At 36.6% G+C, this 17,406-nt stretch overlaps 1 protein-coding gene across 5 annotated transcripts in view; it reads right to left on the bottom strand.

The window, feature by feature from the left end:
* Positions 1–17,406, bottom strand: part of PSME3IP1 (proteasome activator subunit 3 interacting protein 1) — a 36,469-nt gene that overhangs the window by 2,211 nt on the left and 16,852 nt on the right. For 4 of the 5 annotated variants that reach the window (XM_056812345.1, XM_056812344.1, XM_056812342.1 and 1 more), the window contains 2 exons: positions 13,511–13,643; positions 7,808–7,872 (listed from right to left, as the gene is read on the bottom strand). In XM_056812345.1, coding sequence (XP_056668323.1) covers positions 7,808–7,872; positions 13,511–13,643 — 198 coding nt within the window. Of the gene's footprint in view, positions 1–3,172; positions 3,430–7,807; positions 7,873–13,510; positions 13,644–17,406 lie in introns of those variants that run through there. The other variant, XM_056812346.1, reaches the window with a different exon arrangement.

Here is a 17,406-nt window from a genome sequence, read left to right on the forward strand (position 1 = left end):
CTACTAAGTGAGGAATGTGTGAAGAAATTATGGTACGTGAATGTAGCAGAGTACTACTGTACTATAAGAAATTATGCAGGGAAAGGTTTCAGAAAAAATATGGAAAGACTCATATGAGCCGATGCAAAGAGAAGTGATAACAACTGGGAGAATGAGCAATCTAAACTACAACAATAATATAAAAAATGAACAACTCTGAAAACCTTAAGAACTCTGATCAATGCAATGACTGTCTATGATTCCAGAGGTCAGTGGCAAGGCCTGCTGCCCACTTCCTGATGAGAGGTGATGGTCTAAATATGCAGAATGAAATACATAATTTTTGGATGTGGCCAATATGAGAACAAGTTTTGCTGGACCAAGCATTTTAATTGCAGGGATTTTGTTTTTTCTTTTTCCAGTGGTCAGTAGAAGCAGAAGCAGGGCAGGGAGAGCTTATTAATTTAAAAAGTTTTTAACTGATAATTAACTAAAATTTTTTTTTAAGTTGGACAGATGGACAGATACCTGTGGTTTCCCCAAGAAGGAACTGGACAATAAGGAGATACGTGGCACTTAATTTCTTTTACTGGGAAAAATGAAGTGGAAACTAAATGGCTTTCCAAAGACACAGTTTGTCAAAGAAACATCTATTAATCACCTAATCTAATGGTCTTTTTGGGAACTTCATCCTTCTTGATCTCTCTGCAACTTTAAACACTGTTCACCATCCTCTTCTCTTTGATATTCTCTTCTCTCTAGGTTTTCATGACACTGCTTTCTCCTCATTCTCTTCCTACCTGATCTCACAGCACCTTTTTAGTAGCCTTTGTTGTATCTTCATCCAGGTTACAATAACTGATTTCTATGATTGTGAGCTCTAACCTTTCTCTTAATCTTTAGTCTCACATTTCCATCTGCCTATTGGTTACCTCAGACTCAACTAATTATTTTTCACCCAAACTCTCCTCTATTCCTAACTTCCTTATTAATGTATAGGATTAATACTATACTCATAAGCTCAAAGCACAAGGCTCATAAGAAACCTAGGTGTCACCATTAGTTCCTCTCTCTCACTTTCTCTCATGTTAGGCCTATATCCAATCTGTTGCCAAAACCTATTAAATCTATCTTCAAAACTTCTCTTATTCTCTTATGGCCCCTTCTCTGCTCTGACACATTGGTAAGAAGGTATAGATCCTCACCACTTCACAGCTGGACTACTGCAATAAAATTCTGGTTGGTCTCTCTGCCTCAGGTCTCTCTTCCCAACCCAGTCTATCCTCCATTGAACTGTCAAATTAATATTTCTGAAGTGCAGGTCTGACTATCTCACCCTCCTACTCAATAAACTGCAATGGTTCCTATATTACTATCAGAATCAAATAAATATAAAATCCTCTGTTTGGATTTTAAAGCCTTTCACAATCTGGCCTTCTCTCCTACATTTCTAACTTCTTCTCCACCCCCATCCCCCCCTTATTTCCCTACTCAGACTCTATCCAATAACTTAGGTTTCCTTGCTCTCTTTCACATATAAGACACCCCATCTCCTGACTGTATATTTTCCTTGGCTGTCAACTCTCCCTATCTCTATATTCTTAATATTACTGCCTTACTCCTGAGATTATCTCCAATTTATTCTAGATATATAATTGCTTGCCTGTGTGAAGTATGAATCAAACTTTGTCTATCAATCAGCAACATTTAATTTAATCAACCAAAAACTGAAAACACCCCTACTTAAGGGAGTTCACAGTCACTTACTTGGAGAGCTCCACCTTGTTAACCCAATCAATCAGAAACTTGTGAATCCTATGATAAGAGTTGACACACAGACACTGCCCCCTGGGCAGTGCTAGGCAATTTGGAAGCTGCGATTGGCCCCTATGAAGAGGTGAAGGGACAGGAGGTGACTATAAAAAGTCCTCAAAGTCTTTTGCTAGGGGTCTCAGCTTGAATCTTGGGCTTGGAGCTTCGGCTGGTGACTTGCCTCTTGAAGGTGACTTGGGACTTAGACTCTTGACTGAGTACCTTGGCTCTTAGACGGTTTCTTAGGTGAATGAGTAGCTGGCTTTCCTTTCCTGGCTTCTGGAGAGAGATTAGTTCCGGAAAGGCCTTTCCCTCGTGGAGAAGGCTACATGGGTAGAACACCGGGCAAGCCCTGCCCTGAGCTGAGCACAGGAGCAATATTTAGTGTGATAGGCTAGACATCCTCTCTACCCTTTTTTTGTATTTCTCTACTTTCACTCTTTCCATTTCTTTGTAAATAAAAGCTATTAAAAGTCATTTTGACTCGAGCTATAATATTTTAAATCGGCGACCACCATATTATTTTAGAATTCTCACATATTTAGTCAAACCCTTAATTCCTTACACATGACATCTTCCCTGTTTAGATTGCAAGCAGGAGAGTTTTTGTCTTTCTTTGTATTTCCAGAACTTGCACAGTGCCTGACACACAGAAGTACTTTTAAGTGTCTCTTGCCTTGATCTAACATAACCAAAACTAGAATTCATGGGATTTTCCCATTATTCCCTCCTAAATTCCTAGAAGCTAAACTGACTATCCAAGGGGATAGAACGTTGCAAGTAGGATCATTTTTACTGAAAGACACAAACTCAAAAGAGCTTTGGATTTGAATTTGGAAGACCTAGGATCAAATCCTAGCTCAGTCATTTATAGTATGTATGCCCTGGGCTAGTCTATTAACTTCTCTGGATTAATTTCTTCATCTGTAAAATGTGGGAGTGGTTAGACTTAGTGACCTCTGAGGTCCCTTCTAGTTCTACAATCTAAAACAAAAGAACATAGCCTTGATAGGAGTCTGAGTGGTTTGTAAACTAAGGACTGGCATATCATTTATCTCACCAAGCTTTTTAACAAACACCATCATGAAGTGCAGGAGCCAGCAAACTACAGCCCTCCAGCTAAATCCAGGCTGACTGGATGCTCAGAATATTTTTTTCATAGTCAAATACAATGTAAAAATAGTTTGATTATATTTTAAAATGTAAAAATACCATTCCAGTAGATCTGACCCTTATAATTGAAATTAGTTGTAAAAGTAATATATTGCTTATCTGGAGGCCATTTATTCCACTACCTGGACTATCTGGAATAAAGCCAAGATTTAAAAAGCAAAGCCTTTAAATAACCAAATGTCATAATAAAGCTTCTTTAAGCTTTACATAGATGCGATATAGTATACTTTATTGTTTATTTAGAAGCTATATAGTATACTATATAGTCCATGTAGTATATACTATACAGTATATATAGAAGTTTGTGTACTTTACACTTCAGGTTCTTATTCAAGATTACACATTAGTCTAACAAGGCTTGGTTCCAGCTGACAGCTAATCAGAAGTAGCAAGTTGGCTGATGAGCAGGAAGGATAATTACAGGACATCTATAAGTAGACAAATGACAGCAGTAAGAAGTGGTGGCTGAAAGAGACAATGAAAAATGGACATAAGGATTAAAAAAGCACTGCAGTCAGAGGCCATTCAGTGTAGTAGTACAAAGAGCTCTAGACACCTCAGTAACATAAGTGGATCATTATGTCACAGTGTAGTATTTAAATGTATATAATGATGAATGGTACTCATTAACAGATAGTTAAATTATCTTCAGCAAATTCAATCAAGCATTCATTGTGTTTTACTATGTGTCTGTCATTAGGAGAAATAAAGAAAAAAATGCCATAGTCCTGGCCCCCCCCCCTCCCCCCAAGGAGCTTTTTTTAAAAAAAATCCGTACCTACCCTCTGTCTCAGAATCAATATTATGTATTGGTTCCAAGGTATAAGAATGGTAAGGGCTAGGCAATGGAGGTTAAGTGACTTGTCCAGAGTCACATAGCTAGGAAGTATTTGAGGCTAGATTTTAATCCAAGATCTCCTAGTCTCTAGGCCTGGCTCTCTTTTCACTGAGCCACCCAGCTGCCTAAGGCTTATATTCTAATGAGCAGGACTAAATGCACAAATATAGATAAGTGCAAAATACATTAAAAAAAAAAAGAATGGGGAAGAGGGGAAAAAAGTCAGTGATAGCCTCATGCAGGAGGTGGTGAGAGTGATAGGTCTTGAATGTACTTAGGGATTCTAAAAAGTCAAGGTAAGGACAGAAGTACATGCCATTCCAAACTACCAGTGCAGAAGTACAGAATGGGAAATGGAGTGGGGCATATGAAGATTGAGAAGGTCAATTTTTCTAGATTGAAGAGTTCATGGAGGGGAATAACATGAAATAAGTCTGGAAAGGCAGGAAAGGACCAAGTTCTGAAGATCTCTAAATGCCAAAGAGATTGATTCTGTAAAAAACAAAAGACAGTATATAACATTTCAGAAAGAGTTCAATCTACCTTTTTTGAAGAGGGGCAATGAGTGAGAGGAGAAAAAATCTGACACTTGGTAAGGTAAGCTTTAGACACCTGCAATCACCTACATGGAATAGGCAAAGCCAGGTGTATATGCTAATCTTTTAATTAACTAGGCATACTGTCAACTAAACCATTGAATTTTGAGACCCCACTTGTAAAATAAAAGGGGAAAATCCTTGTTTCCTACAGATAGTCAGAGACAAATGAATAATAGTCAGTCACAAAAATACAGTATAATTTATACTAACATGACAAAGCAATGAAATGACATCAATAGAACTTTTGGGGAAAAAAAAAGGAAATTAAGTTTCCTAAATTATCTAAAAGGTTGCTAAAAGGAAAAAAGAAGAGCAGTTAATTGCCCCAAAGAAAGAAACCTGCCCTCTGATCTTGTTCATTTGGATGTGCCTCCTGCCAGCTTCCCTCATTTACAAGAACTCATTGTAAAGCCAAATTAACACTGAAAATGACTAATAAAAGTGTGTTCTTGGGATTCAGAGATGCATGACTTGAAAGTAGATGGAGTCAACTTTTGCATTCACTTGCTCTGCCCACAGAGCTAAGGAGCAGCAGCACAAAAGCAATGCCTGCTTTCCACTAGATCTATTGCTCATGCTGATAATGGTCTTGCGATAAGGAGTCATCTCTAGAAGACTCAGAAACCAAACAACAGTGGATAAGACTTAAGTCAGTTTTGAGGATCTCTGGACTGATGAAAGACCCTGACTCCCTAACAATGTTTACTTCTAGGCCCTGCTAGGAAGGGCTGAAGGGTGGAAAGAGGGATGTGGCCGGGCCCATTCAACTGTAAAGAGGACTCTGTTCCTTAGATAGGCATTTCCCTCTATCATCACATCTGATTAGATAGCACCAGCTAAACAATCAATCAGTGGATTGGCATTAAGTGCTTCCTAAGTGCCAGGTACTGTGCTAGGTGCTGAAGATAAGAAGATAAAAAGACAAAAAGGAAACTCTTTCTGTCTATAAGGAGTTTATACTCCCACAAGAGAGAGAACACATACACCTATATAAATACATACAAAATAAATATAAGAAAATATGGGGAGTGACACTAAGGCTGGGAAGATCATGAAAGGCTTTGGGCAAAGCACTGAAGGAAAGTTCAAAGGGAATTCTATAAGATTCAGATGAGAAGGTAATTCCAGGCAATAGGGACAGACAGTACAAAGGCACAGAAATAGAATAACAAAGCCAGTTTGGATCTACTGTAAACTAAGTATAAGAAGGCTGGAAACAGGCTGCAGCTAACCTGCAAAGGGCTTTAAATCCTTAACAAAAGTTTGTATTGGATTTTAGAGGCAATAGGGAGCCACTAGAACTTACTGAGCAGGGGAATAACCTGGCCAGAGCTGAGTTCCAGGAATCTGGCAGCTGTGTAGGATATATGCAAGAGAGGGGGAGTGCAAGGAAACCAATTATTGCTCCTGTAATAATAATAGGCACCATGGCCTAAACAAGGATGGCAACCAGGGGAGAAGGGAGAAAGAAGTCATTTAATCCAATTTCTTAATTTTAAAGCTAAGGAAACTGAGACATCTCAAAAGGTTAAGTAACTTGCCCAAGATCACAATGGGATATAAATCCTGGTCCTCTGATCCCAGAACTCCATCCAAGGGGCCCTTGCACATTGTGCCCCTTCTCAGTGGACAGAAACTGGGTGAGACTAGTACAACACTGGGGATAGGTGACACTCACCAGCTGGGTGATGATGAGGTTACTTAACTTCTCAGTGCCTCAGTTTCCTATTCTGTCAAATGAGTGAAAATTCACTCACAGAGTTGTTGTGAGTAAAGGACAGGTTAGAATGCCATTAGATAATATTATTATAGGAGCACACCATCAGCCAAGGATGGTTTCAAGAAGCCATGTAGGTTTTCTTTCTGCCTGTGCATGTGGCTAAACTTGTGATTTCATCAGTGCAGGGAACTCTCAGTAAGGAAACCCCCCATGGATGCAGACTGGCAACTCATTTGCAACTTACAGAGTTGGCAGGAGAGGTGAAGTGACTTTCCAAGGGTCACATAGCCAAAATGTGTCAGAGGGAGGACTTGAACCCAGGTCTTCCTGACTCCAAGGCCAGTCCAGGGCTTTATCCACTATGCTACTGAGTTGAAAGCACCATCAACGAATGAATCACATTTAATGGAGCTGTATAATCGGATAAAATGTCAAGGGAAGAGATCTATTTAGCAACACTGTTGGCTTTGCAGTTGTACTGGTCCTCATTAAATCAGCTGATTCACCTACCAGAAACCCAACATGCTGTAGACTGATGCTTTGTGGAATGACGACATTTTTGCTTCATACCAGATATCAGCAAAACATTTCCCTGTTGACTAAGTAAGAGACCCATCTTTGGCGATCCATTATTTCTTAAAGTATTTTATATCATTTGGGGGCTTGATATAAGGGGGGGGACAGGACTTAGTAAAAGAGCTTTCCAAAGGCAGTATGAGCTATATCACTGGAGGTCTTTAGGCAGAAATTAGATGACCACTTATTGGGGATATTACAGAAGACATTGTTTAGATAATAAAGAATTAAACCAACTACATGACCTCTGAAGACCCTTATAGCTCAAAGATTCTATGTTTCTAATAAATAAAGCTAAGACTTGGTTGGTTTTATAGATGAGCCTAATGATTTAAGCTCTGTACCTGAGTCCCATAGAGAGTTGGGATAGAACCATAAGTAGATAATAAAAAGACTTATCAAATTCCAATTCCTGATTTAACAACAGAGCACACAGCTTCATTTTAAAAAATCCTTACCTTCTGTCTTAGTAACAATTCTAAGACAGAAGGACAAGGGCTTGGAAGTTGGGTGAAGTGATTTGCCTAGGGTCACAGCAGGAAGTGTCTGAGCCCAGATTTGAACCCAGGTCCTCTCAATTCCAGCACTCTATCCACTGAGCCACTTAGCTGCCCCTATATCTTCATTGATAAATACATGTCACTTAAAAGAGCTTTCACCAAATAAATGATAGGCAAAATACAGTTTTACCAAAGAAAAGGAACGTGGGGACTATGCTAAAGGTAGAGGTTTGGGTTTATAAATTTAGACAAAGCCAAATGTAAAGAAGCTCTTGGATATTCTACTGCTAACTTGGCTATAATCCAAGTGGAAACTAGAATTCTTTGCAATCCTACAAGAAAGAAAAACACATTTTACAAATAAATCCAGCACTCAGGCTATACAACCAATAATGGGAGACCACAACTGGTATTTCTCTGCTCTTAATGGTCTGTTTCTTTGCACAGTTGCATAGTTAATAAACTATAAAGACTTGTCTAAAAGCATCATACTATTCTTAAAAACAGCATGAATAAAGTATACAAATATCAATGAATCCACATTATATAATCCAGTTTATCCTTACAACACACATGTAGTATAAGTAAAGGTAAGATATTTACTACCCACCTTGATTCTGATCATCTTGCTCACTGTCAAGCTTTAGCCTTTTCACATTGTTGCTGCCCTCTGAACTGTAACAAGAAAAATAATGACTCATGTTAGGTCAATACAAAGTGATCAGCTGTTCCTGGGGGAGCAACATTTCATTAACCATTTGGACAGATCATGGGGAAGCTTTAAGAGTCTGGGGACAGGAGGAGTGAAGGATCTTTTATTTGACACAGTTGGTTTCTGGATCGTATAATTATTAATAAAACGGTTCTTAAAAAAAAAAAACAAGTAGCTAGCTGGAGGACTATTACACTTTTAAAACCTTTAAAACCTTGCCCAAGTTCCTGATTCTTTATACCTAAAGATAGGGCTTCCAGGTGAATCTAGACCTACTGAGCAACGTGTTCACAAATGAAGAGTGTCTGATAAATTCTAAAAAATCTCCTAACTGGATGGTCACCTCATTGGAAAATGAGGCCAATGCTTTAATTTCTACTCTTAAAGGAGAGGTCATGAGAACTCCAAATACATATATGCAACTTTCTGGAAAACAAGTAGCTACAAAAAAATGTTACCAGTACTGTTAATGCCCCAAAGTACAGTACATAAGAGTAAGGGTCATAATCCAATGTAAATACCAAAAAATCCTGATCACTAGCCTAGTGACTCTAAGGAAGAAGTATGGGAATTCACCCTTCTTTGTAAAGGAGCCAGGAATGTAAAAATATTGCTGATAGTAAGAGATTTTTTTGATGTGCTAGTTAGTTTTGCTGAACTGCTTTTTTCTTTCTTTTTATTCACTATTAAAAGGAATGGTTCTTTGAGAAAAGGATGGTGGGAAGACACTAAGAAATGTAGCCTATATTATTAAAAAGAAAGATATTGATAAAAATTTATCTCAAAAATAACCAGCCTAGAGTCACTGAAACATGAAAGGGGTCAACTCTAATTAATCTGTCTAGTTTAACTTCAGGCATCAGTGAACATTTAGTAAATATATTTCCCAGGGTCACAGATTTTGAGCTAGAAAACTTAGGAGGCCATCTTATTCAACCTGCTGTTTTCACATATGAGTAAACTGAGACCGAGAAATCAACTTTGGTCAGTATCACACAGGTAGTGACAAGAAGATTTGTTACAGATTGTTTGACTCTCAATTCAGTGCTCTTTTCAATATGCCATACTGCATCCTCTAAGATTTGATAAAAAAAAAAATGATTGATCCAGTTATAATGAGAGAAATAAGTCATGCATCCATTTCTTATTTCATAAGGAAAAGAGCAATTTTGTTGACTGCAGATGCTACCAACAGTAATGAACTCAAAAACCAAACCGTATAGTTTTTCTTAAGCACCCACATCTGCATTTCAAAAAATGTAAATAAGCAATGTTCACCATGCCATAAACTGGAAAAAAAATTATAAAAGTTTAAGTAAAATCAATCAATCACAAAAAGAACAAAAGACAAGGTAGTGATTGATATATACATTAACTTTATATTATCTCTGAAACATTTCACATAAAAAATTATTGGGTGAAAAAGTTGGTGGAAATGGGTATATCATTTATTAGGGAAAAGATGAGGTTCATATAACTACTATTAAAAGTATTGTTTGTGGGGCAGGTAGGTAGCTCAATGGATTGAGAGCCAGGCCTAGAGATGGAAAGCCCTGGGTTAAAATCTGGCCTTAGACAGTTCTTAACTGTGTGACCCTGGGAAAGTCACTTAACTTCAACTGCTTAGTCCTTACTACTCTTCTGCCTTAGAAGTGATACTTAATATTGATTCTAAGACAAAAGGCAAGGGTTAAAAAAAAGCATTGTTTGCTAAAATGGGGGCAGAAGTAGAAACCTGACATGATGACCTCAAAAGCAACATTACTCAAAGAGGTACTTGATAACTCTGAAGAGTCAGCTACCTATGCTCTTCCCTAACTAGTTTTGCTTTTGGACTTCATTTTAGAGTAGCTTATGAACTTTACCTGATCAATGATTTTACTCACAAATAGGAGTGGCTCCTTTATATTACTTGAATTATGTAGTGTGATTCATGGAAATAAAGGAATTTCTCTAATGCTATGGCAAAGGACCAAATGATTTTCTAATATTTCCATTTCCAAATTTCCAAAATGTTACCCTTTTAAGTCACATTGCAATAAAATGTATCAGGAAAAGTAATCACTGGTAGCCTTTTAGAAAACAATCAAGGAGATTCAAGAACTCCATAATGAGACTCACACATGTATCTCATATAGTCCCTAAATCCTCATCATCTCCACACATCACTCTTCCACCCACATTTTTAAATAAGTACCACAGTTAAACATTCTACACCTGATAAAAACAAATCCCTTCTTTGCACTGAATCTGGGAAACTAGAAAGGCACCTTAAATGTAATTCTGGCAATAACAGAAATTATCTTTAAATTAAGGAACAGTAAAAATTCACTTTACCAAAATCAAATCAAAATGTCAGAGGAGAAGGAAGCAGTGCAGCCCAGCTGTCCCACAACTGCTTCAACCATGATCTAAGGACACTAATTGAGTGGTGATTGGGCAATCAAAAGAGAAACAATAGTGGATCATCTATCTTTCTATCTTTCTAGCCCAAGGTCACAAATTCGATCTGTAGGCAAGCAACCAGGGCTGAAATTATGCAGTAGAGGTGGGCTGGTATCATAGACTCATTGTCTATATGTATCTAAATCAGGCCAGCAGGGTGGAGTTGCCCAGAGCTAATCATAGACCCAGAGCTAGGTCCATACCATCATCATGGCATCTTACAAAGGAAACTAAAGCTTTGAGTTAGAGCCCAAAGCCCCAAGTGTGGGATTACCCAGAACAGATATTGGACTCACTCAACTAAGGAGCTCAGCTATAAGGATGCCATGAATGTCCAAGAAGCAAACTCAAAAGAGGAAAATAATTCCTAAACATCAATAAAGAAAGCCTCAAAGGAAGCCAGCTTAACCATAAGCTCAATCAGAATTCCTAGAAGAAATGATGCAAGCATTTTTAAAAAGATTTAAAGTGATGCTAAGTGAACTAAGAGTTTTTGATGGAACAATCAGAAAAGAAATCAAAACTATAGAGGAGAGAGTTAGAAAAAGTTTTAATAGGTTAGCACAAGAGGAATAAAACCGTATCCAAATAGGAGTCCCTGAATATGTTCCAATAATAAGTTAATGTTTCCATGAGATGCTAAGAAATATTAAAATAAAGCAAAGATTTTTTTTTAAAAAGGAGAAAATGTAAGGTATCATATAAAAAAGTAACAGACCTAAAATAGATCAAGGAGATACCAAACTACCTAAAAGTCACCAAAAAAGAGCTTGAAAATCATCATATTTCAAGAAATTGTGAAATAAAATTATCCAGATCTCTTAGAAAAAGGGGGAGGGGAGGATGGAGAGAATCCATTAGTCATCTACTGAGAGAAATTCCAAAATGAAAACTTCCAGCAAGTCATAACCAAAATCCAGAGCTTCCAGGTCAAAGAAACAATATTACAAGTAGTCAGAGAAAAAGTTTAAGTATAAAGGAATAGCAGTCAGGTCCACAAGATTAAGCAGTTACAACCAGAAAGGCACAATATGAGAATCTGAAAGGCAAAAAATAGAGCCTTAAAATGAAGAATAAATTTATCTAGCAAAATTAAGAATAATGGGAGGAGGGGGGAGGAAATAAACCTTTAGACCAGAGCTAAACAAAAAACTCTGAGAAGCAAACATGGGACTGAAGAGAAACATAAAAAGATAATTACAAGTGAACAATCAGAAAAGCCACTTTTCTGTTTATATTCTAATGAGGCTGACAGGGAGAAAGAATACTACAAATACCATCCAAGAACCATAATGTCATCAGGAGTCAAGAGTCAAAAAAGGAGGGAGGGACTGAGAGTGATATGCTAAGTTTGTGACCTTAAAAAGAGGAAAAGAAGGGCAGTTAGTTGCCTCAGTTGACAACTAAAAAACAAAATTTAATTTAAAAAACTAAAAAGAAGATTCCTTCTAGCACTCAAAGGAATCCTTAATTAGTTGTAAAAGCCTATTGCACCTTTGATCTTTGGAGATGAGTGGCAATATGTTAAGTGTGCTGATCCACATCATTTGTGAAGGTATGAATTTTTCTCTTGCCATCACAACTATCAAAAATTCATGTACTGCTCACACAATGGATGGATTTTTCCCTATCCACTATGAAGTCAAAGCATATAAAAAGTTATAAACTAGAGGTATCAAACACGGGGCCTACAGAGCAGCAACACTTCTAAAGGAAGGCTTAAACCAAATTAATCAGGAAATATTTAACAAAATAAATATAAATACAATAAAATATAGATATTTTTACATTTTAAAACTAAGTAAATATGCAACCCTGCAGTAATCTTTATGAATGGGTTTCTTTTTCAGTGTGATACATCACTGTTATAAACAACTGGGCAGACCAATTCCCAGGTCAAGGGCATCCATGCTGTAGAAAGCACCCTTGTTGAAAAGTAATCAATATGCGAAAAGTTCATTTCTTTGGTACATCACTGGGGTATTTTCAACTTTGCATCAAACAAAAGGTAATTTTTGGAAAATTTTTTCATAGAGTCCAAAACATTTTAAATAATTTGTTTAATAAAAGTCCCTCCTCTAATTTCTAGGCGCCCATCATTAAGAGAATGTTAAGAAAACAAGGACCCCATAGTCAAAACCAGAGATTAATTTGTTACCTAAAGCAATATAGTTGTGACTGAAGCCTACTTAAAAATTAATCCCCTCCTCAATTCAAAGTATAAACAAACAATAAAGATTCAGTTAATTTGTGCATAGATCTAAATAATGAAAGAAACTGGACTGAAAATCAGTGTTTCTGTGATGGTCTAAAAAAACTCAATTCATAACAGCAATGATGTTCTTTTTCAGATGTAAAAATGTTGGAAATGCTCTAGGAATATTAATTTTTTTCCTGAACAGCAAGGCAGCTTCAATACTCTTCCTTCCAACATTTGGTCAAATAGCAATATACATTAATTTATAAAACTAACAACACAAAACTTGATAGTATCATGTTTCATTAACACTTTGGCTTGTCACGTTGGCATAACAAATACTTAACAAAAACTTAAGGTTTTTTTTTTTTTAAACCCTTACCTTCCGTCTTGGAGTCAATACTGTGTATTGGCTCCAAGGCAGAAGAGTGGTAAGGGTAGGCAATGGGGGTCAAGTGACTTGCCCAGGGTCACACAGCTGGGAAGTGTCTGAGGCCAGATTTGAACCTAGGACCTCCCGTCTCTAGGGCTAGCTCTCAATTCACTGAGCTACCCAGCTGCCCCCAAAAACTTAAGGTTTTTGAAAGGCATGAGTAACATAGTACATTCAGTATATCACAATATCTTTGTTTTGCTTTTTCCTGTGAATGGGAGAGGCAGGACTGTTTCTTAAGAATATTTAGGATGCAGTTTTGTCATCATGCTCCCTATTTAGTTACAAGTAAAGCAAAGGCTGAGGGTCTGGTATAGCAATGATATCAGAGAACTAGAGATCAAGAATACAACCCAGAAGCTATAGCTCTCTGAGGTCAAGCATAAAACCTCCCTAATATAAAGGCTGAAGAATGGACAAGACATCCAGGGGATGGACAACAAGAGGCTAACTTCAGATAAATTGTCACCCTCAGTCTCCATCTATGAAGTCAAAGGGCTAATTTGTAAAATGTGCAAGTCTCTACCTTTTGTGTTTCACAGCTCCTGCCAGCAGCTTCGCCTGAGAAAATTTGTTCTTGGTTTCTAATGGCTTCACAGACAATTTCTTCTCCCCTTCCTTTTTGGTATCTGAAGATACTCCAACTTTAGCAAGAGTGCTGTGAGTTCAAGGTTAAGGATCAAAGAAAAAGTCAAAAAAAAAGTGACTTTAAGAAAAGGGTATTCAAATGAGCCAATGTAAGAAAGATAGATCACCCCATGGGAGTTTCAAATACTCTGATACTACATAATGACTACTTGTAGTTGATAAAGAAAGGAAAAAAAGACTTTTCCTATTCTACCCTAAACCATTCTCATTTACCATTCTAATTGGTTTAAAAGAATCAGAAGGGAAAAATTAAATAAAATCCAAGTCCTACCTCAAATTTCCAGTCATTAACTACTGATCAAATTCAAAGTTACCCCATAATCCTCAATGATACAACTAACCTGATACTTAGTGCATAACAATTAGCAATAGAATAATTGGGAAGAGAACCGTTTTTTCTTGCTAAGTCAGGGGACAAATGGTTTTTCCTTAAAAAGCCTTTATAGAGAAGGTAGAACTTAAGAAAACTAGATGTTGCTGAATTGGTCTTATGAAAACTAACACTAATTTATAAAATATCATTAAGTCTAACCAAACATATTCAGAAATGCTTATATAGCAAATCTACAAACAAGACCTTTTTTTGCCTTTAAAATGCAAAGCATTTAGTTGTAATGAAGGTATTTTTCAACATTATATACTTGGTAGCTAAATGTATGTTTCCTTGAGAGCACAGACAACAAATAATGCTTACTTTTCTTTCTCTTCACTCTCAGAAATTCTTTAACCAATCAGTGCTATAGGACAGAACAACAGTGACATCTAGTGCTCAAGATATCACAAATGCATTCATCATGTGTGATTTTGTTTAGATTCATTCACAATTAACAATTTCTTTACTAAGAACTATGTAGGATACGTATCAGTCTCATAACACTACATCAATTCTGTGGCCAAGAGTAATGAAGAGAGGTTAAGTATGGTCTTCTTGTTAAGCTGCAAGTCAGAAACCCTCTAATTCTAATTACTCTAAATCCCCAGGGGAAAAGCAGAGGGACAGAGTTTGTTTTTAATTTCATTTTTATTATAAACTTAACAGGAATGACATAATATACACACACCCAAAGAACATAAAAAAAGAGATGGAACATGAAACTGTGAATCTAAATTACAGTTTGTTTTTCCTTTTATGTAAATAATAAATTCAATATGTAAATTTAATTTTCAAAGCTGTCTTGTCTGTGTTTCCTTATGGTCTTCCTTCTGTTCTCTTCTATGCCTTTTAAAAAATTGTTTGGGAGCAACTAAATGGCACAGTGGATAGAGAGCCAGGTCTGGAGTTGGAAGGACCTGGGTTGAAATTTGGCCTCAGACACTTCCTAGCTGTGTGACCCTGGGCAAGTCACTTAATCCCCATTGCCTAGTCCTTATCACTCTTCTACCTTGGAACCAATACTTGGTATTGATTCTAAGATGGAAGATAAGGATCTTTTAAAAAAATAATAATAAATGAATGATAAATCTATGATCTTGTATTCCTACCCTTCCTCTCCATCCCTTGTCTGACTGTGTAGAGGTAAGCTCTGTTCTGTTCAGGCTTCAGTTTATTATGACTGCCCTTCCCCAAAGTCCTGGCCCTGGCTAGCACCTAGCTCAAACTTTTAGGACAGCAAGTCACTTAACCCTGTTTGTCTAGCCCTTGCCCTTTTTCTTAAGAGTTGTTACTAGGGAAGAAAGTAAGGGTTAAAAAAAAAATTATTTTTAATTTCTTGAAAGATACTTTTTTCTTTTCTTTTTTTGGGGAGTGGGGATGGGGTTCCTATTCTAACCCTCTTAGTCCCATTGAGAAAAGAAAAAAAGAAAAAGAAAATCCTCATAACAAATATGCACAGTTAACAAAAAACTAATTTCCACATTGATCATGTCTGAAAATGTACGTCTCCTTCTGCAAGGAGCCTGCTTCATCACGGGTCTTAATCAGAGTACTTAAGGCTTTCGAAGTTTTTTTTTTGTTACTATATCAATAATCTACTGATTCTGCTCACTTTACATCGGTTTACATAAGTCTTAAGTTTTGGCAAAATAATATTCTATTATTCATAATTTGTTCAGCTATTCCTGAATTGGCTGACACTCCACTTAGTTTCTAAAACATTGCTATAACAAAAAGAGCAGCTATAACTATTATTGCCCAGGGGAGTCCTTTTCCTCTTCCTTGGAACTCTCTGAGGGTACAGGTATAAAGTGATGTCACTGGGTCAAAAGATTTAATGATTTAGGGAACAAGGCTCCAAAATATCTTATCGAATGGCTAGACCAATTCATAGCTCCACCAACTGTGTATTAATGTGCTAATTTTATTAATGTCTTCATATCCAGACATTAGCTACCCTAAGTCTTCTCATTTATAAAATGAGAATTATATAAGACTCCCAAATTTCAAATAGTATTTTGAAGATCATCTTGATGCTTTTAAACCTACGATGGAAATAGATCCCACTTTAAATCTAAATATTAATTTCCAAAGAGCAAAAATTATAGAAATGCAGTTATCTTTTGGACTGAAAATGCCAACACAGCTGGTATAATTTGATTTTTATCTATAGGACCTCCATTAAGGGAAGCCAATTCCCTATGAAAATGTTTTCATAATTGATACATAAAAGAAAAATGAAAAGACTTGAAATTAGCCCCCAAATAAATACTCCTGTATTTGTACTACTGCAATGTTGATTAAAAAAATCAAGATTTAATTTTTCTTTTAGTATCTTATAATTGTATAAGGTTTTTGGTATACCTTTAATAGTAAGCCATTTGAAATATATGTCTCAGATCCAAAGCTCAAGGAGCTAGCTGGTAGTTTAAGAGGAAAGTGTAGAATTGGTTAAAAGTGCTACAAAAGCAACCCATTCAAGGAGTGACATTAAAAATCATCTAATTTTTTTGTAAAAAATGATAAAAACTAACTATAGTGCTTTAAAACTTAAAGTGCTTTATATGTTTTATTCATCCTTAGATAAAATAGGTGCTATTCATTATCCCACTTACAGATAAAGGAACTAAAAATTAGAAAGTTTAAGTGACTTGCTCAGGGTTTGCATAGCTACAAGTATCTGAGTACTACAAGCGTCTGAATAGTAACATAGTACTATGTATATGTACACATACACACTACATATACACGCATATCCAAAATAGGTATATGTACTATATGCCTGTGTATACACACATGTATTTAACACATTTTACATGTCTGTGCACATACAAAAACACATGTACAAAATGCATAGAACTATGGGTGAGATTTATGAGGCCAGACTTGAACTTGGGTCTTCCTAATTCCAAAGTCAGTACACAAAGTAGACACCTTTTAGGTTTCTTGTTCTTGGTTTAGTCATTCGCTCATGATTCTTTGTAACTCCATGCACCTGTCCACAGGATTTTCTTAGCAAAGATACTGGAATGGTTTGCCTTTTCTTTCTCCAATTTGTCCCCATTTTACAGATGAGGAACTGAAGCAATTAGGAATTGTGACTTGTCCAGGTTCTTACAGGTAGTAAGTGCCTGAGGATAATTTGAACTCAGGTCTTCCTGACTCTGGATCCAGCATTTTATCCATTTTGCCACCTAGCTGATACATAACCTTTAGATTAGGGGAGGCCTAAACAGACTGTGGTACAAGAAGTTAATGAAATATTATTGTACCATAACAAATGAATATGAAGAATTCAGAAAGGCATAGGAAGACATATGAATTGATTCGACATGAAGTAAGCAGAACTATGAAAACATCAATAAATATAGCAATGCAAATAAAAAGAAAAAAAGAAAGAA

Source organism: Monodelphis domestica, chromosome 1 (assembly GCF_027887165.1).
Source record: "Monodelphis domestica isolate mMonDom1 chromosome 1, mMonDom1.pri, whole genome shotgun sequence".
NCBI lineage: Eukaryota > Metazoa > Chordata > Mammalia > Didelphimorphia > Didelphidae > Monodelphis > Monodelphis domestica.